At 40.5% G+C, this 26,479-nt stretch overlaps 1 protein-coding gene across 7 annotated transcripts in view; it reads left to right on the top strand.

The window, feature by feature from the left end:
• Nucleotides 1-26,479, top strand: part of TNS1 (tensin 1) — a 236,648-nt gene that overhangs the window by 150,929 nt on the left and 59,240 nt on the right. For all 7 annotated transcript variants that reach the window (XM_070952600.1, XM_070952525.1, XM_070952672.1 and 4 more), the window contains one exon: nucleotides 19,713-21,461. In XM_070952600.1, coding sequence (XP_070808701.1) covers nucleotides 19,713-21,461 — 1,749 coding nt within the window. The remainder of the gene's footprint in view (nucleotides 1-19,712; nucleotides 21,462-26,479) is intronic.

Genomic DNA, 26,479 nt, shown 5'->3' with positions numbered 1-26,479 from the left:
GAATGTATCTTTGCTCCAGTCCTGACAGGCTGCCAGAAGCAATCACTCCTGTTGCACTCTAATTATCAAGTGGTGTCATGCCAACAAGCGTGCTTGCCAGGAGAGCTTGCTGCGAGGCAGGCAACAACACAATTTCTTGTGTCTGTATGCCTTGAATGGGATTTTGTTTGGGGGGGGGGGCGGGTTCACTAGAATCATGGACCAAAATGAGGTGGGAGGATGACTATAAATCCATTTGTTCATGCTGACAAAACAAAAACCCAACACTTGTGTCATCCAGTATTTATTCGCAGCTGCCAATTATGTGCAAATGGCTAATAATATTCCTATCGCTGTGCAATCGCACGAAACATTAGCTTGAATTTTAGTATTTTCTCGTTCCGGATAGGCACTGTAGTTTAATTAAAGACTCCTCCTTTTTCTGATTTAGCTCCCATGAACAGCAAAGTATAGAACTGTTGTCAGCGTTCCAAATTAGGCTTTCTTCCAGCGCTGACATAACGAGATGAAGCATAGAGGGATGGAGAAAGATTGAGGAGTTGCTGGTTCAGTCTTCAGTCAGCCATGAAATTCAACAGGTGACCTTGGAAGAGTCATTATATATCAATTTAATTGGCTTCCCTGGATTAAAAATAATGGAGGGAATCATGTATGCCAACTTGAGTTGCCCTTGGAAAAAAGGAAGGGGTGCATTGACTTATGTATTAGCATCCGTTGTTTATCCAGATAACATGTTATAAGCACTAAGCAAGCTATATACAGGTAGTCCTTGCATTAGGATCACGAAATTGGGACTGGAACCCATTGCTAAATGAGGTGGTTGTTAAGTGAGTCACATCCAATTTTATGACCTCTTTTGACCGGCTCAAGGTTGACTCAGCCTTCCATCCTTCCGAAGTGAGTAAAATGAGGACCCAGATTGTTGGGGGCAATATGCTGAACCTGTAAACCACTTAGAGAGGGCGGTAAAGCACTATGAAGCGGTATATAAGTCTAAGTGCTATTGCTATTTTGCAATGATTGTTAAATGAATCATCTTGGCTATTAAGCGAATCACATGGTTGTTAAGCAAATCCGGTTTCTTCCATTGACTTTGCTTGTTGGAAGCCGAGAAGGTCACAGTTGGCAATTATATAAGGATGCTGCAACTATCATAAATATATGCCTATTACCAAGGGCCCAAATTCTGATCGCGTGACCACAGAGATGCTGACAGTTGTAAGTATGAAGACCAGTTTTTCAGTGCCGTCATAACTTTGAACAGTCACTAAACAAATGGCTGTAAGTCAAGGACTACCTCTATTTAGTTTTTCATTCAACTGTAAGCTCAGACACACTCTTTGGTTTCTTGGCATTTATGGAAACCACTTTAGCTCTTTTGGCTTACTAGGTAGGGCTTATGATTTGTTTCAAGTACTTCTTTGGAGTTGGGTCTCAGCAACTTACATAATGTGAGCATGATCTATATTGCTATTATGTCTTATTCTATGTGAACTGTACCAAGTGGTTTCCTTTAGGGTGCATAATGGATCCCTCACCATTATGTACATAAAAGGATCAAGGTAGAATAACCAAGACCGCTTCCTTGGGGACTGTCCATGCTAATTACCCACAGTATGGTTTCTAGTGGTTTGGGGAAGTTCTGCCCCTTTTGATAGCTGTCGATGATGTTCGTTCTTGCCTGTTGTTCATATCTTTCTTCCCCTTGCTTTTTGCTTGTTAAATGTGTTTTTTTTAATGTTTAGCAAATAAATGTGCTGATGTTTAGCAAATAAACTTCAAGCTATGTGTTTACTAGCTGTGCAGAGTGACATATGTGCTTGCTCTGAATGTGATATAAGGATTGACTGGGAATGTGCTTGGTCCAGACTAAACTGGAAATTACCTACAGTAATTTTCCAACATTTTCAAGGCCCCAGTAAAGTAAATTGGTAATTTTATATGTAACATAACCAGCTAAGAATTTAAAATTGCCCGAGGCACATAAAATTCAGTGTAAAAAGCTGTTAACCCAGGAGTACCTCATGTTTTATTGTCATGTGAAGATTGTGCTATGCATTCTCAGATAATCTCTCACACATATTAAGAAACAATGGTATGTAGCAGCTTTCTTGTGCACATATTTATTATTTATTAAATTATTATTTATATAATTTCCCAACTCACACATGGTGACTCTTAGCGTCTTATACTATTATAATTCCACAATATAAAATTACCTCTAACCACACACTCTCACCAGTGGTGGGTTTCAAATTTTTTTACTATCGGTTCTGTGGGTGTGGCTTAGTGGGCGTGGCATGGCATGGCAGGTGTGGCTTGGTGGGCATGTCCAGGGAAGGATACTGTAAAAACTCCATTCCCACCCCAGTGCAGGGGAAGGATACTGCAAAATCCCCATTTCCTCCCAATCAGCTGGGACTTGGGAGGCAGAGAATAGATGGGGGCAGAGCCAGTCAGAATTTTTACTACCAGTTCTCTGAACTACTCAAAATTTCCGCTACCGGTTCTCCAGAACTGGTCAGAACCTGCGGAAACCCACCTCTGACTCTCACCCTTGCAGCAAGAACAAACACAATCATACTATTTGATTGGTTCCATGTCTATCGGGGTCCCTAGCAGTGGTGGGATCCTCCCGGTTTGGCCCGGTTCTCCCGAACCAGTAACGGTGATGATATGACATCACCGAACCAGTTCTGTCCCCCGCCCCCCGTGCCCCCCCCACCTCCCCCACATTATTCTTACCTTTTATTTGGCCCCACCCCCAATCTATTGCTGTCTCCTGAGTCCCAGCTGATGGCTAGAGGGAAAAAAACTGTTTAAACTCTTGCTGAGCGGCTTCAAAGGACCTCCCTACAGCTGATCAGTGTTAAAAGAAAACAAATGAATAGACGAGTGCCTGCAAAAATATGAGATCAGTGCCTGCAAAAATAAATGGGTAGACCAGTGCCTGCAAAAATACATGAGTAGATCAGTGCCTGCAAAAATACATGAGTAGACCAGAGCCTGCAAAAATACATGAGTAGACCAGTGCCTGCAAAAATACATGAGTAGATCAGTGCCTGCAAAAATAAATGGGTAGACCAGTGCCTGCAAAAAATAAATGGATAGATCGGTAGAGCTCTGCAAGCAGTTAAAAGCCTGGTAGACCAGTACCTCTGCTAAATCCTAAATAATTGTCACATGACCATCAAACCACGCCCACAAAATAAGCCACACCCACAGAACCGATAGTAAAAAATGTTAGAACCCACTCCTGGTCCCTAGGCCTACTCACGGAAACATGTCTTCAGGATCTTCAGATGTACCGGGTGTAACTTATATCTGGGAGAATGATACTGCAGAGGGTGGGAACCACTGTAGAGAAGCCCCTTCTTCTGGTTCCCTCTAGATGTACTTCCCTGATTGATGCGATTCATAATGTACTTTCCTGCTCTGGTCCAGCCATACATACATGTTGATATTGCAGTAGACTGAGAGGTTAGAGAATTGTTCTCCACCAGAATTGATTTCATCTTATCTTCACTCATTAAGAAATGAGTGAATGGAGAATTACTCCTGGATGGCATACCTGTAACTCTCACAATTTTAAATGCTGTGAAACATGTTACTTGGCCCCAAGCACCAATTCTGCAATCCCCAGCCAAATATATATTACACATTAAATCTGTGACTCAAAACACTCATGAAGATTGTCTAAGATTATACAGGCAGAGATTGTACATTTTCCAGAATAAATTTGATTTCTAGACATGCATATGTTATAAAGTGTTCAAAAGATATTTGTAGAGGAGATTATTTAACCTTCTGGCTTTTCAGAATAAACAAAAATATCTCTTCTGTGTCCTTTGGAGACATCCTTGATGCATGAAAGTGCATGTATTGTAAGCCTTTCCTTGCTAATCAACATATTTGTGCTATGAACTCATACAATAATTGTTCCTATCCATCCATCTATATTTTTTCAGTCAGGCCCTTTGCCCTCAGATATCTTCCATGCCTTCCTTGCTGAGTTCACACTGTTATTTACAGTCCAGTATGTTGATCTCTCCCCATTGTTGGTATCAGTTTTAATTCACTACGTTAAAGTACTCACCTCCCTCTAAATCATGCCCCTTCACACCAGGGGAAGTAAGAGTGGTAAGCGGAGCTATATCTGGTTTGTGAGTGAGGTCATGGCAGGTTGTGGCATGGAAAATACACATAACAGCTGCCTAAGACACACAAGTATCTCGCTGCTCTGGCTTGCTCATACACATTGGGATATAAATATTGGCTTTAGGTAGGATTTCAAATGTTTTTGAGTATCACTATGGAACAGACATGCTTCATTCAAGTCGCCTACGTTTAAATGTCCTTGTCTGTTAAATGGAAACCATGATTATACTCTATGGTAAATGCCAGGATAAATCCCCTATTGCGTTTCACGTTTAGCAATTGTTGTTAAGCATGTATATTGGAATGAGGATTAATCAAAATTCACAAAAACCCTTAGCCAAGTGCAATTGTAGTCATGAGCTAGGTGGATAGATAGGGAAGGAAGAGCCATGAAATACATCGGTTCAGATTCTGTAGAGATTTGCAGTCATCCAGGTCATGGTTGCCTCAAAGATGCTTTTTCAGGAGACAACTGGACTTCCTTGTTTTTTTCTTTTGAAGATGTTTCGCTTCTCATCCAAGAAGCTTCTTCAGCTCTGACAGGATAGTGGGGAAGATTCCTTAATTTGAAATTGAACCAAACAGTGAGACTCTGCAGAATTTATCCCAGGATCTCTATAGGAACCTTTTGACCAGCCTCACCCTTATAGCTTTTATTAGAGCAAACTGCTGACTTGGAGCATTCCATGTGTCGCAGTGATGACCCCTTTCTGCTTCGTATGTGTATACATTGCTTACTGTAACAAGAGAACCCCTTAGTTTGTATTAGACAATAAATACAGTAATGTTGCAATAATTGATCAAAGTTCTCAACCTTGGCAAAGGGTTCCATCTGCTTGCTCTGGTTTTGAAACATTCGGCTTACTATTCTCACCACAGAACCTCCCTCTTGGTCCATTTTATTGATCTGGATTCAAGGTGATCCAGCACAAATAAAATAAGTTTTTTGTGAAAAAAGCAAACATTTCTATGCAGATCATCTAGGCTGCAATGAAGAGGATACCTCAAGAGAGTCAGCAAGGACAACAGCTCTGCTGATCTTGTATTAGTGGCATAGGAAGTAAACTACTGCCCGGGGTCGGGTGGGGTGGGATGGGGTGGGGTGGAGGACATACAACAAAAGAACCTAAAATGTAAATCATGATTTTTGGAAGTTTTAGAAGATTACAAGGATCACACAACCTACAAAAGAGTATCACAAGAAAATAAGGTCCCAGCCTTTTCTTTTCTTTACCTTTTTGTAATCTTGGTTTTGTGTACTGTAATTTATTATGAATAAATCAGTCTTAGTGGCTGAGATACAGGTAGAAATGTATAAATTCATATATGGATTGCTGTCTGCCTCCTCGCTGTTTACAATTTTTCTATGTTTACCAGCTACTTCTTACTTTTACTGGTTTCATTATTAAATACATATTTCTGTCAAACATGGTGCTCTGGAATCTCAGGAATATAAGCACCATAACTGTCTCATTAAAAAGCATACATTTTTATCTATATATACCCTGTTTTCCCCAAAATAAGACATCCCCTGATAATAAGCCCAATTGGGCTTTTGAGCGCATGGCAATAAGGGCAAGCGTTTATTTCAGGGTTCAAAAAAATATAAGACAGGGTCTTATTTTCAGGGAAACACGGTACCATATTTTCTGTGTGAATTCAAGAAGGCATCTTGAATTTTGCTCCTCATTTTAACTTCCCTACCTGATAATAACTAGTGCAAAATCACTAAGTGATTTCCATGGTTGAGTGGAATTTAAACCCACATTTCCCAATCCCAGCAAATAAAATGTTTAAAAGAAACAGTTAAAAAAAAAAAAGTTAAAAACAATTTCAGACAATATAGGAAAGCTTAGACAAGTAATAAAACTCCGAATCACACTGTTGAAATAGAGAAGCTTGTAATATTAGTCTAAATAATAAATTTAGTTGGTGTGGAGAGCCTCTTTGGGGAGCCAATTTCACCACAAGAAAGAAAATTGTAGCTACTGTCATCAAAGAGTAGGAGGAGATGTTCTTTAATGTTAAACTGGATCAAGGCCCATTAAAGCTATAAATGTTTTCAGCACTACTTTGAATTGTGCTTGAAAACAAATTGGAATTATTACAGTTCTCTTAACATAAGTGCTCTCTTTTTGCATTGCTTAGAAAGAAGGAATTACAGTGAAAGCAACCAAGCCATTCTAGGGAATCAGCGATTCAGCTTCTGTCTGTCTGTCTTCTGGCATCAATAATTTAGCAAAATTACCAAATTGGCCCAGAATTCAGACTGACACAAACAAAAACAATATATGATTTAACCCATTTCCATTATTTAGTTCCATACAAATGCACTTCAAAGGAGTTTACCAACATTTTTTTTTTAAAAAAAATGGGTTTAAATTATTTAAAACACACATACAGCAGAGCTCCTCTGATGACATGGAAGGGCTAAAGAACTAATTCGGTCTGTTATAGTGAGGGTAAGCCTGTCCCATATTAAATGTCAAAAAGCAGAGTAGCTAATTTTAAATTAGGGGAGATCGAATTTTAAATTAGAATTATGCTCAAGACCATCCCCTTGATCATCTGAATCAATTCAGAAATATAGCTCTAATAGAAATACAAAGGAAGTTAACTGCATATAGATAATACATTTATTGATTGTCTAGTAAGTCCTAAACAGGAACCTCTGTCATTTAAAAGCTATAGTATTCTGAATTTAATTCAGGACATCACAGATTTAAAATTTCAGTCTGATCTCTTCTACCATCGAGGGAGAAAATAAATCTGGCCTCGGTCATTTAGGTCTAGTTGAAATAGATCTTCCTTGGCGTTTATTTAAGGGACTTTATCTGTAAGACACCATATTTATCTTGTTTGTTCAGGGTTTTATGGCTCTCTCATAAATAGCCTGCAGGACAGACAAGAGTGGGAGCTCCTGTAAGTAACCTATTGAAGCTGGGATACTGAAGAAATGGAAATGATTAAGGGACATTCATGGGGGAACCATGTAAGATTGAATATCAACAGACCATTCCTAGTAGCAACTTCAGTCACTGTGTATTTGTGGCCATCCTGTGTTGCTAGGCTGGGTTGCTTATCCTGGGAAATGTATAAAATCTCATATGCATCATATTTAAGGGACAATGGGGTTGGGGTGGGGGCAAAGAATCATACTCATGGCTCATTTGTATATGCCACCTTGCTTAAATGCTTTTAAGTAGTGCATTACAGCGGGCTCTCTTCATATTTAGCCATTGATTTATGCCAAATACTAGTTGGATAATTATATACAGCACCACTATAGAGAGTTGATTACATCTCTAGGAGCGAATGGCCACATAATGTTTATTTTTAAAACTTCCAATGCAAGTTTAACAAAAAGGGTGAAATGATTTTTCTCTATAGATCAGTTTTGATAGGAAAGCAACCTATGATGTAGATCTGCTGAAAAGGTTCAATTTGTTTTTCTGTGTTTTTTCCTGTGATTTACTATCACACCAGTGGTATTATAATTCTCTAAATGTTAAGTGAAGGAGTTTGGAATTGCTGAAATTGTTGTTGTTTTAATTCACCATAGGCCATTTACCTGCAGTTCTCCATTATCTAATTCTAATTCCTGTTGACAGATGCACTTTGCAAACACCTCGAAGTGTCTTCAGTAGTGTTCATTCACTACAGCTCTACCCAATTTGGTCTGAAGGAAGCTTGTTCATTCCAGGCATGATTCATTAATTCTCCTCTTCTTTCCTCTTTTAAATCTTTAAAAGAGATTTTATTTATTTATCATTTATTTATCATTTATTTCTAAATGATAAAATGATTTATCATTTTATTTCTCAGATATTCCCAACTGCTCCAGAAAAGTTGTAGGGAGATGGGCATGACTTTAATATATCATATTTAGTATCGTGTAGGCATGTCATGCTCTGAATTCCATTCCATAATTTAGACTTTCTCAATCTGGAGCCCTTTTGGACTTTAGTTCCTATAATTCCCACATCTTCATGTGTAACCTCATATATCTTCCTTGGTCACACACACACACATACACACACACACACACACACACATAAAATTCACCTGCAAGATATTCTAAACAGCTATACTTGCTTTTTATAATCTACAATCTGTCTTTTATGATATCCTCATAAAATGACAATATATTGGCTCAATATTATTATGTCTCAACTCTAGTGAACCCACTAGTTCAGAGGTAAATGTACTGCAAGGATAATTTGTGAGCCTTCATAAAAAAAAAACGAATGGGTGTGCTTTCTTTGTCTAACTCCTATTGGCTGTATGATTGCCTTTGTGAATAATGGAATGGGTTTTAATTTAACATTTACCATCAAGAGCACATGTAGATAGTCTGATACTTTTCTAAATTATTGAACAAATCTGCATATGGACTGGCAAATGTTGAATCACTGGTGTGAATAGGACAGCATTCACTGAAGCAGAAGATTAGAACATTCCTTGATAGAATTTAGAGAGTAGAAAATTACACAGTGTAATTTGTAAATGCAAACTCTTTAATGAAATTTTGTACACACCTGAACAGTAATTTGCAAGGAATGGTTAAATTCCACCAATGAGAAAATTGCTAATCAATGGAATATTTACTTCTTGGGGATAATAAAGCCTCTCTTTGAATGAGGTGGGCAGTTTAAAAATATGAAATATAAATCTAGATAACTAACTGGCTTGGGACAATTTTTATCCTTCAACACAAAGAATTGAATGTAGATTGAAGTTTAATAAACTATCTCTCTTGTGCAACCGTTACTTCTTTGCACAGTACCTGCATTCTTTATTGTTACTATAAGTAATTGTTCGTGTCTGTAATAGGGAGTAGGAGGTTTTAGTTCGCTTAAGAATTTTATGACAGACTATCTGGTGTTCCTAGAATAGTCCTTGATTGCTATCATGTATAGACAAAGTGGGAGGAACTCTGTCCATCTTCCAGCGTCTGCCAGAAAGAGAAGAGGAGACAAAACAGAAATCTGTCTCACACGGGGACACAAGAGCCAATAATCTCATGAGTGAAAAGACCACAAGAGTCAATACACTTTCAGACCACAAAAAAGCAGAAGGCGCAGGACAGAGAGTGGTTGGCTGCTGATCTTTCTGAGTACTGCAGTGGCTTTGGTCTGCCTCGCCTGCTAAAGCTATCAACAATCCATATGAAACTCCCATTAGCAAGGGCTTTGTTTCCATCATTACATTTGACTCCTTTACTCTTTCTGCCTCTTTCCCCCCTTGTTCTTGCCTATAGGGAAACGGGAGCTGTCTCCTTGCCATTCAGCAGATGACTAAAGGGAGAGGAATCTACCTTCTTGGTTTACATCTCCTTTTGTTGGCATGGACACCCTCCTCTGTGGTTTAAGATGTCAAGGTGCAGGATGAGAGGCTGGCAGGGAAGCTTCTAGATTGCTGCAATGCAGAAGCCTAGAAAAAGCACACAGCCCAATCCCGAAATGTAATGCATTACGAGGGGGAAAAAAATTGCAAATATGATGCATATGAAAATAGCATCCCAGTCTGGAGTTATACTAAGGCCTCCTAGGATGAGGCAAGCTATATCTATGAAGTGCTCATCTTCTCAGACATATAATGCTGTAGAAATAGTTGAGGTTTCTCAATAATTCCTCTCTTGGAACTTTTAAGAATTTTCCCCATTCCATCTATTCTGAACATTGTGCATTAGTTGTGCTGGATTTCAGAAGTTGCAAAGAGAGGAAGACTTCAAAAAAAAAAGTCATCATTATTGAGGCATTGTAGCATTGGCTTTACAGCTTCAGTGACTGCTTCCTTCGTTACAGAAGTTAGTGTGGGCATGCCTTTTCTAAACTGGTGCGCTAGCTCAGGGTTGGGCCACAATGGCCCCTTTACAACCTCTGGACTTCAACTCCCAGAATTCTTGGCTGGCTCAGGAATTCTGGGAGTTGAAGTCCATAGTTAATTAAGGGACCATAGTTGCCCATCCCTGCTCTAGCTAGAATTTTGGCATTATAGTTTCAAGATATCTGAAGGACACTGTACTGGGCAAGAGCCTGGTGGCGCAGCAGACTAATAGCCTGTTATTATCATTCAGCTGCCTGCAATTACTGCTAGTTCGAATCTCCCCAGGCTCAAGGTTGACTCAGCCTTCCATCCCTTTCTAAGGTAGGTAAATTGAGGACCCAGTTTGTGGGGGCAATAAGCTGACTTTGTATAAATATACAAAAGTATGAAGGCTATTGCTTAACACATTGTAAGCCACCCTGAGTCTCCGGAGAAGGGCGGCATATAAATCAAATTAAAAAAAAAAAGACTGGCACAACAACTACTCATGTTTTGCTTGCCACTAATATGTATTTGAATTGGCAATACAGTGGGATGCAAAATGAATGCAAAATCTAGAAATGAGCTGGTTCACAACTTGAGAGAAAGGCTTTAGGCAAACGAACCTGAACTTTCCTTCCCTCTCAAGAGATTTCTGATCTTTTTGGATGATCTGTGAAAAATGAATAGTTAAATAAATTGTTGAAGTGGAATTGAGCAGAGTGGTGCATGCTGTGGATTGCCCCCATCTTTCTGGGTAATTTTTGGCACTTCTGAATTTTAGGTCCCAAAGAAAAGGGAGATGGTTTCTTTTCCTTGTTATACTGCAGAAATGTCGCCTTTCACTTCAAGAATTCCTTCAAATGCAAGCTAAATATTGAGTTTGCTGGATTTTTTTTTTGAACCCAAATCCTAAAGGTTTCCTTGTTTTACTGCTGGCTGTTAACAGAAACATCAAATTGCTCTGCCAGTCCAAAGTTCAAGTTTTTGAAAAGCAGGTTGTAAACTCCACAGAAGTACTGCTGTCTCCCGTAGGCTCTTCATAAAGAATTACAAACTCTGGACTCGTAAGTTGCATATGCGAGCTAAAGCATTCATATTGTTAAAGAAAGCGGCATATCCATTTTTAGCACTGATGGGAATGCACTTGACAATGCTTGATAAGGAGGAGGCAAATATCACACCAAATACCAGTGCCAGGAAATTAGGAGAATGTTGTGTTTTGCTTTCGGCTTTTTTTCCTCTCTGGATGAACTAAATCCATCAGATTAGCTAGAGGAGTCGGCAGTCCTTAATGTCATAGTTTTACTGTTATTCATTTTTAAGAAATAAATCCCTTCTTAAGTCTTTTTTGTTTAGCAGCTGGGAAATGCTGCTATGGTTGTGGGAGGTCCCTCTGGAAGAAAGAGAAATGTTTTGGCGAGTATGGAATGGAAAGGAATGATTTGGCCGAGCCTCTGATCTCCTCCCCTTAGGTTAGAGCTCTCTTTTTACCCTCCCTCCTTCCCTCTTGCTCCACTCTCTTTCCACTCCCTTCTGTCATTCTGCCTTTTTTCTCCGCCTCTTTTCCACCACTGCCAAACACCCCCCCCCCCGAAATTCTCTCGGTGACTAGAGGACTGTATTTGAGTGGCTAGGAGCTGAAGAAACTCCTTCTGCACTTCAGTCACTCAGCCTTTTCTGTGATGTCATCCTGAAATCACATAACTACGGGATGATAAGTGAACCCCTCGGGATCTGACTGGCTGAAATTACAGACAGGGTTTTATCCCACTCGCTTCCTACAAGCCAAGGGAAAAATAAGCCTCATTCCCATGCCTGAGACAGATGGAATGACAGTGTGCTCCGGCGAACTCTTTTAGGAGCACCCTTGCACTTCAACTCTGAAGAATAAACAAACAAGCCCAGTTTCTCTCCAGCTGCAGAGACTTCCCTCCCTAAGTGGTAAGTTTGTTTTGCCTGTGATGGGGTTTAGCTCTGCTCTCGGGGTGATCCATGCTCAAAAAAATGGCAACTTGGACCAAGTTAGGCTTTTCCTGCTCCTGGGAAAGTGTTCCTCCTGGTCTTGTGGCTGAGGTAAGGATGGGCTTCTTGATGCTGCCCACTTCCCAAAGCAGAAGGCAGCACAACTTTTAGGTGGGCAATGAAAGGTCTCTAATACAGACTACGCAGAACTGTTTCCAAGAATCTGCTACATGGCTGGATCCTTCATCCCAACTGCCAGCAGAGTATCTGAGGCAGGGAGGATGAGTACCCAGAGATGCTACTCTTCTTGCTATCTAAGAGAAGCTTTTTTGTGTGAAAAACATAGGTTTTTTTTTTTTATATAAATTTGCATGCACAAACTTTCAAGATGAAACTTGTAGAAGTTAACCTTCACAAACTCAATCAACTTATTTTTATTATCCTCGTGTCAGTGACTTGTCACTGAATTTCTGAGGGGGGCACAAGGGAGAAGGGATACAAATCTTTACCTAGATTGACAGATTAGGAGGAATAACTCCTGCCGATGGCTACTATAGCCAATGGTGTGTAATTGATTGATCAGTCGATTCAGTTGCTCTTTACTAAGCAAAACATGGAAGCTAAACTTAAAACGACTCGTTTTATTTTCGTTTAGGAAAATAAAAATTTACCTACCCAAGGCTTTGCTCCGGAGCTGCTGTTTGCCATGTAACTGATTCCTTTTTATTAATAATTTTTTTCTGCAGAGTAAACTGACTGACTGACGCCATCTAGGCTTGCAGAATTATAATTGGATTTGACTCCCATCATTTCCAGAAAGCTGGAAGTGGTCCCAGCTGGCAGAACCTTTTCAATATAGATTCTTTTAATAACTTTACACGGACCTCCGTTTAGGAAGATTGGTGGTGGTGGTGGTGGGGGGGGGGTAGATATATAGAAAAAAAAGAGGGGAAAAAAGTGGGAAACAACAGCAAATAATCCAGCCATATTTCTACATGACATGGCTCGGGCGTTTTATCCATTTGGGTGAAAGGTGAGACATTCAAGAGCAAAATACGGAGTCTATCCTCACCTGACTAGGCTGTTAATTTCCATCAGCAGAGCTAGAAGGGGTGGATAGGAGACAGAATGATTTTTTTTTTTTTTGCTCTTGGCTTTGAAATCCTTGCTGTCTGAATCGATACAGATAACTTAGCCGCTTCCCTCTTTCATGCCCTTGCAGTATCCACTATCTTTGACAACTCTGGCAGCTGCGTCAATAAACAAACGGGTGTTCTTCCTCCTCTTTTCCCTGCCTGTCACTTGACTGGATGGGTCTGCCGGCCTTCCTTATTGGAACAGAGGAGATCAACAAGGGAGGCACCTGTTGCTACTAGACTGGGCACCAGAGCAGGTTTTTTATTTATTTATTTTACAAACGGCTGAGGGAAAACCTGTCTCACCTAAGCTGGGGTTTTTTTCCCATTAAATGTGAAAAAGAAAGAGAGAAATAACATTTAATTCAAGTCACAACAAATGTGTTCAGAGGTTTGTAAATGTTTAGATCCTGTTTGTGGCATGTGTGTGTGTGTGTGTGTGTGTGTGTGTGTGTGTGTGTGTGTATTCTTCAACCGGGTATTTTCCTACATAAACCAAGTTTCTCAAATTGCAGCCATAACTCAGTGAAATCACATCGACTATCCTAGGCTTCTTCAGACAGCAAGCATACATTTTGCTGCCTATTGGGTCTATTTCGGACTGATTGGTATATATATATATATATATGATAAAGAAATAAAGGGAGACTAGTATAGATGTATTTCAAGCTATTTAGCTCTCATCAGCTAACCATACCCTTACTCGGATTCGAACTTGGGATGAGAGCTAAATCGCTTGAAATAGATCTATACTAGTCTTCCTTTATTTCTTTATCAGCGAAATATAAATTTGATATAAAATGGTTTGTTGTGAATGCGACTGTTTGAAGGCTCCTGGATTGGAGCTGAAAGGCGAAAGGGAAGCAGTATGCTCCCTCCCATATTGGGGTAGACCAGGTGCTTTGATAGAAAAACACTATATATATATATATATATATATATATATATATATATATATATATGTATGTATGTATGTATGTATGTATGTATGTATGTATGTATATGTATATGTATATGTATATGTATATGTATTTGTATATGTATCCTTTGCTGTGATAAAAAATTACAATATATTTATATATTTATTTCTTGCAAGCATTTATATATTCTTTTTCCAAGCAGTGTTATTGTGTTGATGTCCTCTGGAAGAACTCCCAGTACCTAATTCTTCATGAAATTAGTTCCATTCACATTTTGTTGCAAATTAAGTAACGAAGTGCAATTATCTCACCATAGTCAAGAGTTTTCAGTGTTTAAGCTTTGGAGATAAGCCTACTTTATCATCATATCGCATAATGTGTATAGGCTTGGTGGGAGTGAGATTCCCTTGTTTCTCAATTCTGGGTAACATAGAGCAGACAGTGCAGAAGGACAGAATGCCACATCTACTATGTGGCATACTACTCCCTATAGAAGACAAAGGGGCCTCCATTCTGCCTTAATGCTTGTGGGCACTTGCACTGTTAACAACCTCACCCCTCTGACTCTCTGGATGTTTGTGTGAATACCATCATGGCTTCTATCTGGTGGATAAGGAAGGGAAGGAAAGGCTATTTTGTTTTCAGTGAGAAAATGGGGAAATCTATACCTCTGTCAACACTCAGTTTAATTTCTTTGGTACATTTTCCTTCATAAGAAGGAAACAAGGAACTTTCAAAGGAAATAGCAAAGTAAGCCAAGCTCTGGATACTCCTGAAAAGTAGAACGGGGATAGGTGGGGTGGGAAGCTAAGCATCATGGCACCTTGATTTCATAATGGAATTGGGCAATCTCAGGAGACAAAAAGAAATTTGTACAAGTGAAAAAGCCATCGGCAACCCAGTGTTTCTGCTAAATCTGAGATTAAGGTTTATTGGCTCAGTTACCCAAGTGGGGAACAAGGAGTGGGACTGCCACTCTCAGATGCCCATCCCTAAAATGGAACAGAAAGTTATCACCTCTCTGAGGACTCACTGTTTTCTTGGGAATATATTGAACAATGCTGGCAGTAATGGGAGCAGAACAGTATATTATTCTATACCATCACCCTAGCTCCTCTGGGATACGCTGAATGATTCCCTGGACCCAACCTACTATTTATAGGGGCAGCTTTGGTAGAAATACTGCAAGGACAAAACAAGGTCAGTTAGGTATCCAGAACAGCTTACCCACCATTCCTTTAGTGAGAATCCTAAATTGGTGGGTGATCCTCTTGAAGAGATATTTGGGGACAAGATTAGTCTCTCTCCCCTTTGCCCCTCTCAGTTTCCCATGGACCCTTGAAATAGAACGATATGCAGGATGCCTTCTGGTATGTCTTCTGGCTGCATTTTCAAATTAAAAATAATTGTTTGGCAGTAAGATGGCTTTGGGAGAGTTCTACTGGCACCAGAGAGCAGCTTTTGGACCTGTTAACTAAATACAGATGTGTTTTGTTATATGCTCAAGAATTCACTTCTTAAGCTGAAATCTGTACCATCAGCCCATTCTGGCCGCCATCAGTTCTGGTTATGCAACCTCACTAAGGACACTGAATGGCTCCGGAAGACTGATAGAGGAAATTTGTAGGACCATGGAAGGGATGATACGACTCCCAACAGGAGAAGCAGACTACAGTGTAGGTTTTTCTTCAATCATTCTTGTGGCTTCCCCACAAAATTCATCAGTTGTTCGGGGCTCGTATGTGCAGCTGCTCAGCCCTTGGGAAGAATGTGAGAGGTTCATTCCATCTTTGTAAAGCAATGATTGCAGTTGGGCAACCTGGACTCCATATAGCTGGCCTTCTGGGAAAGGTCAGTTCCGAAAAATTATGTTGAAAGTTCTTTAACTGAGCTTAGAAAAGATTTGGTAGGTTTAAGTGTTGATCAGTAGAAAACCCTGGAAAGTATTTTATGACTGCCACTTTGTAAAGGATGTGTGCATTGCTCCCCTCACCTAATAGTTAGTGTAAACAAATTCTAGATGAGTGATTGTGCATGCAGCTGGCCATGAAATGAACAAGTGCTTTGCATTTTAAATGCTGAGCACTACTATGTATTTCTTGAACATTTTGTCTCTTACTTTACTTTTACTTTTATTTGATTTGTATACCACCCTACTCCCGAAGGACTCAGGGCGGTGAACAGCCAACAATAAAATACATAGATACAAAATTTAAAAAGCAGAAATAAAATCGAATTAAATGGTTGGCCCAGACAGATTAAAACCCCAGTCAATTTAAAACAAATTTAAACTTTGAGGATTAAAAATATTAAACATATTAAAATATTAAAATTATTTTAAAAAGAGGGAGAAAGTTAGACCAGGCCCGCCTGGTGAAATAAAAAGGTCTTTAGAGCGCGGCGGAAGGTGCGCAGATCCAGGATCCTCCGTATCTCCGGGGGGAGCTCGTTCCAGATAGTAGGTGCCCCCACAGAGAAGGCTCTCCCCCTGGGGGCCGCCAGTCAACATTATTTGGCTGACGGCACCCGGAGGAGCCCCTCTCTATGAGAGCGTACCGGCCGGTGGGAGGCTATTGGTGGTAGTAGGCGGTCTCTGTGTTAATCTGTTCTTGGTCCTCTTGTGATGGTTTTTAGTGTATGTACAGAAGTGAGCATATCCCCTCACATTTTGTAAATATTTAAGTATATCTTTTCATGTGACTTTTCATGTGACTACACCGAAGAAATGACACTTGGCTAGAATGTAAAGTAGTGAGTATACAGCTTGTATGTGCTGTTCCCTCAAAATAACACAACACACAGCCATTAATGTCTAAACTGCTAGCAACAAAAGTGAGTACACCCCTAAGTGATAATGTCCAAATGGGGCCCAAGTAGCCATTTTCCCTCCCTGGTAGCATTAGTGTTACAAGGTCTCAGGTGTGAAGGGGGAGCAGGTGTGTTTAATTTGGTGTTATCGCTCTCACTCTCTCATACTGGTCACTGGAAGTTCAACATGGCATATTCATTTCTGTGACATACTGTATGTTACTTTAGCTTCCTTTTGGGGCAAGCAAAGGAAGGTAGATGCCGGATTTATGTTTTTGCTTACATAAATTCTATATAGTTACTGTTGTACAATGGTTGTTAATAGTTGCTATTTGGATATGTGTCTATGTGTGCCCGTATGTGTGGATGCATCCTTGAGCTTCATGAGAAAAAATTGTGGTAGGCTAGAATTGTGAGTCCATTTTGGAAATGCTTGATCTTTGCAGATAAGCGCTTTGTGATCTACACTCCTCCATTAGTTCATCTTTTGTCCCTGAATCAATCTTCGGCTTTTTGCCAAAGAGAAGTCATTCCCCCTTTCCCCTCTTGAACAAGTGCATTTCATATTGTATTCAAGCAGTTCCAGGAAATTTCACAGAGGCTTCAAAATAGAAGAAGAAAAAGAACATATTTCCTGATTTTCTCTATGAATAAATATAAGGTTTTTTTTAATATACATACATACATACATACATACATACATACATACATACGTTTTTCTTTTAGCCAGGTTTTTCCTACGTAGCCAACATTTTTCTACAGCCCTAGGTCAGTGGAGTCACATCCACTCGATTCTGGGCTTTTTTTCTTCTGGCAGCCAGCAGGCCCTATGCTGCCCTATAAGTGAGAGACTTATATAGAACTATGTCTGGCTCGTTAGCCATCGTTAGCTCGTTATAGGGCAGCATAGGGCCTGCTGGCTGCCAGAAGAAAAAAAGCCCAGAATCGAGTGGATGTGACTCCACTGACCTAGGGCTGTAGAAAAATCTTGGCTACGTAGGAAAAACCTGGCTAAAAGAAAAACACACATAAAACCTACGAAAAAGTAAGAAAATAGATATTGTACCTTTACAGGGAGGATACATGAGATGTGGGTGTGGCTTACTGATGGTGGCTAATGAGCCAGAAATAGATCTATATAAGTCTCTCACTAAGCAGCATAGGGCAGCATAGGGCCTGCTGGCTGCCGGAAGAAAAAAGCCCAGAATCGAGTGGATGTGACTTCACTGACCTAGGGCTGTAGAAAAATCTTGGCTATGTAGGAAAAACCTGGCTAAAAGAAAAACACACATAAAACCTACAAAAAAGTAAGAAAATATATGTATATATATATCCCTATTCGAACTTGCCCAAAATCCACACAGAAAGCAGTTTTGAAGCATCACGTATGTAAACTATTGCAACTATGAATTTTATCAGGGGGTCGTCCATACAAGAAAGTAAATAGACATTTAATCTTACTTATCTGACAAGATCTCTGGCTGTGTTCTATTTATTCAACGTTAAAACAAAAAAATACTATCCTGTGACCTTTATGACTAAAGTCCTATTTAGGGCACTGGCAGACATCTCACCAGTCTTTGAGTTACTGTGTTGATCACCAAGTTCTATTTTATCACTATAAATGGGATTAACAACTGGTGCCGCCAATATCGTTTCAATAGGGGACAAATTAAGGCATGTGATTGGTGGAGTCCTTCATTTCCCTCCCTACCAAATTTCAGCTATTTTCCTGTGGAAAAACAACCACTAATTACTGCCATTAACAGGTTGGGCTAGTATAGGTAAGTGTGAAGCAGTGTGTTTAACCATCTGTCAAATTTCCTGACTAACACATCACAGATACATATCCTTAAACTAACATTGGTTCCCACGGTGGTGGATTAAATACATACTCACAAACAGAATACTGGAGATAAAAGTGCCCTCCCATTTATGTTCCCCAGCAACCAGTAGAGAGAAGCATACGTATTCAGCCAACTTTTTCATTATATTCTCCATTGCAGTTGCCAAGATCCATTTTCTGGCCAAGTAAAACCAAACAGACCCGTATAGGAGCCCAAAAATCCTCCTGTATTTTGTAGTTCCTGGCGTACAGCAAAAGTCAGAGGTTCAGCTCATCCTATAGAATGCCATTTTTGGGAAACTGTTTATATTTTTGTAGTTTTACATCCCCCTCTTCCCCCCGCCCCACCTCAGGTTTCCTATATCATTGGATCAATGTGAAATGCATCTGCTATAAAAAACATCCTGTGTTCAGATAATGGGTGAGTGGTGGGGGAGAAAGGGGGGAAGAGTCCCATGCAATTGTTTTGGCTCTCTTTCATCAGTGCTTCTTCAGCTGCAATGAATTCCTGTAGGAATGGGATATGGGGCAGACCTCAGGGAGACCGACTGGTGCAGAGAACATGTGATATAAGATAAATAAATAACTTTTAATTGTCCTTTTTGGTACTGTGAGCAGACTGAAATTCTGTTGCCTGCTCTCAAGAGAAAGTGTATATCTATCCAAACACATACATAACATACACACACACACACACACACACACACACACACACACACACACACACGAAAGAGGAAACTTGAGAGTTCACAAGGTTGATGCTATATGAAACAAAAAACTGTGACTGAATCTAGATGTTCTGCTTCGGATACCAGGAATACCAAATGTTCAATTGGTAGAGTAGCAAAGTTTATTTTCTTGGTAATTAAAAGTGGACACCAGCCCAGAAATCTTTTTAAGTTTCAACTAGGACTTCAATTTCCAGATTTCCTCAGCCAGCCATGCTGGCTGAAAAATTCTGGAAGTTAAAAATCCATAAGTCTTAAAGTTGCCGGGTTGGGAGACCCATGAACTAGGAGATCTGACTTAACTGTTGATTTCCTTGACTTCTTTCTCTGCTTTTTCATGCAGAAGTTGGGCACACCCAAGGACCTCTGGATGGAAGCCTATATGCCAAGGTGAAAAAGAAAGACTCCCTTCACGGCAGCACTGGCACTGTCAACCCCAACCGGCTTGCCCTCTCTGCCGCCCCCAACCACATTGAGCACACGCTGTCGGTCAGCAGTGATTCAGGGAACTCAACTGCTTCCACCAAGACAGACAAGACCGATGAGCAGGCAGCACCTTCGGTTCCCAGCAGCAGTGGAGGAAACAACCCTATTCTGACCCCTGAAGAAAAGCGGGAGCTTGAGAGTTTGCTCAGTGGATTTGGTTTGGAAAACGAAGCCACCATGCACAACCACAGCCCCAGTGAGATAACAGCGGCTGTTTCTGCTTCACCAGGCCGCCATATCATACCAGCTCAGGTTCATGTCAATGGGGAAGCTGCTGGCTTAGTGGCCGAGAGGGAAACTGACATTTTGGATGATGAGTTGCCCAACCAGGATGGACACAGTGTGGGTAGCTTAGGTACCCTCTCCTCTTTCGATGGCACTACCAACACCAGTGACATTGGCTATCATGAGGCTCCCCGGATGGAGAGCCTCAATTCTTTACCCAATGGTTCATCCAATTTCAATGGCTTAGACAAGCTGCATGACTCGGAGATGATTATCAATGGTGGTTATCCCTACAACAACCAGAATGCCTTGAGGAACATTATAGGACGTCACCCTCATGATGCTTACGCGCACATCAGGCCCTCAGTGTCTGCCCAAGAAAATCTGGCTGATTATCACCAGCATGGCTTCCCCACTCCTGGCTGGTTACAACCCCAGCCACCAGCCTCCAGCCATCAGTATCCCTATGGCTACGACTCAAATAGCATATATCGCTCCCAGTCCTTCCCCACAGCTACTGTTGAAATCTCCCAGCTTCCTCAAGCACCAGCCCGGAGCACAAGTAGTCGAGAAGCTGTCCAGAGGGGGCTTAACTCTTGGCAGCAACAAGGTGGAGGTAGCAGACCACCATCACGTCAACAGGATGGTGCCCGAGACAGCCATAGTTCCAGTCTTGCTAGTGCAAGCCCCCAATCCAGCCCTTCACAAGCAGCACCTCCTCAAAGCATAAGCATCCCTGAATTCCCTAGAGTTGCCTCCCAGAAGGAAATAGAACAATCCATTGAGGCTCTCAATATGCTCATGCATGACCTGGATCCCTCTGTCTCCATGATGCCTAAATCCCAGAGTGTTCCATTGGCTACCAGAGAAGACAGGCCACACCCAGTAGCCCTTTCAATGTCTGCCCAACCTGTGATAGGACCTCACGTGGTGCAGCCAAAGGCTACCAATGCTTTTGGCTTGATTCCAGGAAGCCCTTCACAAAACTCCCTGGGCTCCAGTGTGCCCCAGATGGCTGAACCAACGCCTAAAGTTCATCCTATGAAACTATTGCTCAACAGTGTTGGAGAACCGGAGTATCCAGCACAAGATTTCAGAGAGGCCTATTCTCCATATGGCTATCAGAACCAACAGCCAACTGTAATACAAGGAAAGAGCCTTGGGCAGATGGCAGGAAGCCCACCCACATCTCCCAGGCCTCATGCAACAGCATGCAAGGTCATGGAAGGGCAACATCCTCTGCTGACATCACCTCCTTCATCCACAACAGCAGTCCAACCCCAGATGCCCTTCAATGAGGCTGAGCATCACGGAGAAGCTTCTCAGGCTTCAGAGGAAGAACCTTTGCATCTTGAAGGTCTGGTGGCTCACAGAGTAGCAGGTAAGAAAGTCTTGCTGTGGGTTTTCTTTTGACTAAACCATCTCTGTTTTAAGGGCCGAAATGGGGATTTTGTAAGTCATAGGACGTGTGCTTTTTCAGGAACTTGCTTTTGTTAAGATGGCTTCTTTCAAATTAAGAGGGATAAACTCAACTCTTCCCATAAAATGCAGAATGAAAAGACTGCAGTGAAGAAAATATAGATAATGTTTCATTTTCACTCGCAATGGCTTTTCTCTAAGTTTGGCCAGATTTTCAATAGCTGCTATTGACTATTTATTCAGTTCTAAACAATGGCCTGGGCACGGTGCCTCATACTGTATCTGCATGCCATGCCCAAGGAGGTTGTGTTCTAGGAGGTTAAGGAATGAGAGGTTGGATGGGGCCAATTGGTGGCGCGATAAATGAAATTCAAGCATTGATGTAGCTAGAGAAAGGGCTGCCCTGGCAATTTGTGAAGAAAAATGCATAGCTAAAAAATTCCCCTAATTATTCATAGCAATGCATGAATCAGTTTGGGGGAAGGGTGAAAAGATCTCAAGTATTTCACATAGGTTATTGTCTTGGGCCAGTAATGGCTAGCATTTTTAGCAAGTGTGTCATATGCAAACGCCAAGCATTGGATAGGACCAGCATGGTTTGTACTGTAGTTCAGATAATCTGCCTCTATTGCCTGCTAAGATGGAGGAACAGACATTACGACAGCTTTATAAAGCCTCAGTAAGGCCACACCTGGAATACTGCATCCAGTTTTGGTCACTATATTATAAAAAAGATGTTGAGACTTTGGAAAAAGTGCAGAGAAGGGCAACTAAGATGATTAAAGGCCTGGAGACTAAAACATATGAAGAACGGTGGTAGAATTTGGGTTTGGCTAGTCTAGAGAAAGGAAGGACTGGGTGGACATGATAGCAGTATTTGAGAGGCTGCCACAAAGAAGAGGGGGTCCATTTATTTTCCAGAGCACCAGTGGGCGGAACAATAAACAATGGATAGAAGCTAATCAAAGAGAGAAGCAACGTGGAATTAAGGAGAAACTTCTGAACAGTGAGGACAATGAACCAGTGGAACAGCTTGCCTTCAGAAGTTGTGGGTGCTTCATCACTGGAGGTTTCTAAGAAGAGACTGGACAGCCACTTGTCTGAAATAGTATAGGGTCTCCTGTTTGAGCAGACGGCTGGACTAGAAGACCTCCAAGATCCCTTCCAATTCTATTCTGATTGATTGATTGACTTCAGCTAGAATTGTCCCATTTGAAGACTAGACGATCCCCCACCACCACTTCAGCCTAGGAGTAGTGTGAATCCCTGCAGCCTAAATAGCATTACTATATGTTGGCGATCTGTAATCTGTACTTAGTGTCTTCCTAACATGAGATAACAATGAGCACCACAAACCTTTTCTCAAGCTGCTTTTGTTTGTTTGTCGAGAATTCCCTTCCTTCCTTCCTTCCTTCTCCCAAAAGGAGAAAAATTAATTTTGGGAGCCACTGTACTTACTTCCTTGAATTTGGGTGCTCTCCCTGGGTTCTGACAGCCCTAGCTAATTCATGGGCTGGTACCGTGCCTCACTTGCCCTAAACTGACATCTTTATAAACACAAGAAATCCTGAATTTCTAATGTATAATTGTTAGCAGTTGACATTAAAACATACAATACGACATTGTTGAATAGGGTGGATCCTAGGGAGAAATTACCCAGCAACTGCTAGAGTGATTGTGGCAAACAAGACAGGGCATTGATTTGATTTTATATTCAGTGAATGAGGGAACTGGCAAAAAGCTTTTAGTGTCTTTGTGCAAGCTGCTGATTTAGGAAGGAAATGTCCACAATACCCGCAGCAGCTCAATATTCCATTGCCTCGGGTGCTTCTTTCATGTCTTTTTCTGAAGCTCAAGAGGACTGGAAGTCTTGGGCAGGGCTCTGCATCCTCTGAACTGAGAAAGTGGTATTCAGTAAGAACAAGTAATGTGCATGAGTTTAAATGCATGAAATTCCCATGGTCATTTCCCTTTTGGTGAAAAAAGCTTTGCTGAAGCTTTTGTCTTTGCAATTCTAGATATCTGAAAAAGCAATGGAACCCCATTTTTTCCTAGAGTGCCTATGGCATAGAAAAGACAATACACCTAGTCGAAAGCATCTTTGACTCTGTTATAATCAGTGGAAGGAAATCTTAATAAACTGAACAGCTTTAGACTGTAAGATTCCCCCACTCCTGCCCCATCACTAATGGCAAGCTCAACAGCCTGTTCTTTCACTCCAGTGATAATTTTAACAGACTAACAGAACAACAGAGATGGAAGGGACATAGGAGAAAACTCAAGCAGGAAACTCTATACAGTTTCAGACAAATCGTTGTCTAATCTCTTTTTAAAAACCTCAATACTAGTTCTTCATATGCTTTTTAAACATCTCTCTTCAAGCATATATGTGATCACCTTAAAAAACATGTTTATTCAAATCCTGATGACAAAAAGCTTGCTATTTTAAGACAGATGAGTTTTTATTTACGCAACAGATCCTAGATTTCATTCCATGCAGTACATGACAAGAACTAATTATGTTATGCCTTGGACGCCATGAAGGTTTTTTAAATGTATTCAGGCAAACTTTCCTTTTAATCGAGGTGAATTGGTTATTTTGAAACAATAGTTCCTTCAGTAAGTGCCTTCATCATTTCAAACAAGGTTGCATATTAAACAGGCTTTTCCCAAGCAGAAATTACAGAGAAATTACAGAAATGACTTTCCAAAACTGTCTTTGGGGCTAAAGCTCTGGAATTCTCTTTAAACAAGGAAATATTGTGATCATTGCACTCAGTATGCAGTGTCAGCCTCAGCATTACCCATAATAATGGTAATAAGATGAAAAACTATTTAATTGTAGAACCACTCAGAAATGTCCTGGATCTAATCCAGCCATCAGTACCAGTCAAAGCTACTGTTCTGATTCTGGGCCATGGGGATTAAAATATTTAGCAGAGAGAAAATGGTTTAGAGAAGAAAAACAAAACAAAACAGTAAGATGAAAAAAAAAAATCAAGGATCAAGGCTGATCTACTGTGCTATCTTGGAATGTGTAGAGATGCACATAATTTAAGTAGTGAACCTGTGATAGAAATATGTTCCCTGTGTTTACTTTGGGTGTTTAGTGTTCCTACACGGGCTGAACTCAGATAAAAGGAATTGTTTTTGTTCACACAAAACATAGCAGTAAAGTACTGCCTGCAGTTGGCAGTAATGCCCATAATCCACTGATTCTTCTATGTCTCCAGAACAGTGCTTTAGAATAGAATAGAATAGAATAGAATAGAATAGAATAGAATAGAATAGAATAGAATAGAATAGAATAGAATAGAATAGAATTCTTTATTTGCCAAGTGTGATTGGACACACAAGGAATTTGTCTTGGTCTATATACTCTCGATATACATAAAAGAAAAGATACATTCGTCAAAAATCATAAGGTACAACCCTTACAACACTTAATGATAGTCATAGGGAACAAATAAGCAATCAAATCACATTAGGAAACAGTCAATATACAGTAAATCTTAAGGATACCAGCAACAAGATTACAGTCATACAGTCATCAGTGGGAAGAGATGGGTGATAGTGTTTTGCAAAAAAATACTTTTTAGAACATGCTCAAAATCTACATTTTAATAAAGTTACAAGAGAAATGAGTTCAGTTCTGAATGGTGTGAACATGTCCAATGTACATGAATAGATGCACGAACGTGCCAAATACAGGATTCTGGACCTGGAAATGTAGTTTTGACGACTTAGAAAAAGGAACTATGAAAATGCATTTATTAAGTAAATGAGCACACTAAAATGTACGCATTAGGAAAAGTATGCACAAAGTCACTTACTATGTCAGACTGCTGGGGAGACGGAAAGTACATGATATATGGAAAAGCATGTATATTTTTAAAAAATGCACACAAAGTGCATATGAAATTTCATGTTGACTTTTTATTTTTAATTGCAAATCACGTTTGTGCCAGAGTACAAATATATGATTGGAAAAATGAAGAATCGGGGGGTGGGGTGGGGAATGAAAACTTGGAAGCAAACAACCGACAGATGCTAGAGAATAATGAGAAGGAAATGTCCAGAACAAGCTGAAAGAGCAAGGGCCAGCATGTTATTTACAGTGACTTGCTATAAATTGCCTGTTTGTTCCAAGGCAAGTATGTGTGGAATTTCACAGATCATCCTCCTGCTTGGTTCTCGCTGTCATGAGAACTCCAGTTTCCTATTCAGGGGCAGGGGAACACCCCCTGCAGTGATTACAGCAAAATGTCTCTAGGAGGATTTGCTCCCAGGAAGAACTGAGCATTCCTTTTAGCATCACTGAAAAACTTGCACATCCCAAGAGAGCTCAGGATCTAAATGGAAGCCCTGGAACAATTAGCATGATTTGCTTGAATTTGCTTCATAATCCATTTTACTACTGTTGGGTTGAGTCTGCTAGATCTAACAACTCTTGTCATCTCCTCTGGATCCTTTAGTCCAGGGGTCTCCAACCTTGGCAACTTTAAGACTTGTGGACGTCAACTCCCAGAATTCTGCAGCCAGCGAAGCAAAGTTGGCTGAGGAATTCTGGAAGTTGAAGTCCACAAGTCTTAAAGTTGCCAAGGTTGGAGACCCCTGCTTTAAGTCCAATGTCTTTGAGAGCTGTATGCAACGAAATTTCATTTTAATGTATGCTGATTAGTGTACATTCAAAGTGACAATAAAGTTATTCTATTCTATTCTATTTTCAAATTTTGTAACTTTATTTACAAAGTAAGCTGACTTTGTATAAATATACAAAAGTATGAAGGCTATTGCTTAACGCATTGTAAGCCGCCCTGAATCTCCGGAGAAGGGCAGCATATAAATTAAAGAAAGAAAAAAGAAAGAAAACCTTTATGAAGTGTGGGGCTTCAATTCCCAGAAATCCCAAATCAACCCTTCTTGAAGTTGCCGAGTTTGAGAAACATTACTTTAGCCATTCCAACCATTTCAGAAGAT

Source organism: Pituophis catenifer, unplaced genomic scaffold (assembly GCF_029215685.1).
Source record: "Pituophis catenifer annectens isolate HBS135680 unplaced genomic scaffold, rPitCat1.0.hap2 SCAF_1, whole genome shotgun sequence".
Taxonomy (NCBI): Eukaryota; Metazoa; Chordata; class Lepidosauria; order Squamata; family Colubridae; genus Pituophis; species Pituophis catenifer.
Note: the sequence above shows the minus strand (reverse complement) of the source record. Positions and strands in the feature narration are given on the sequence as shown.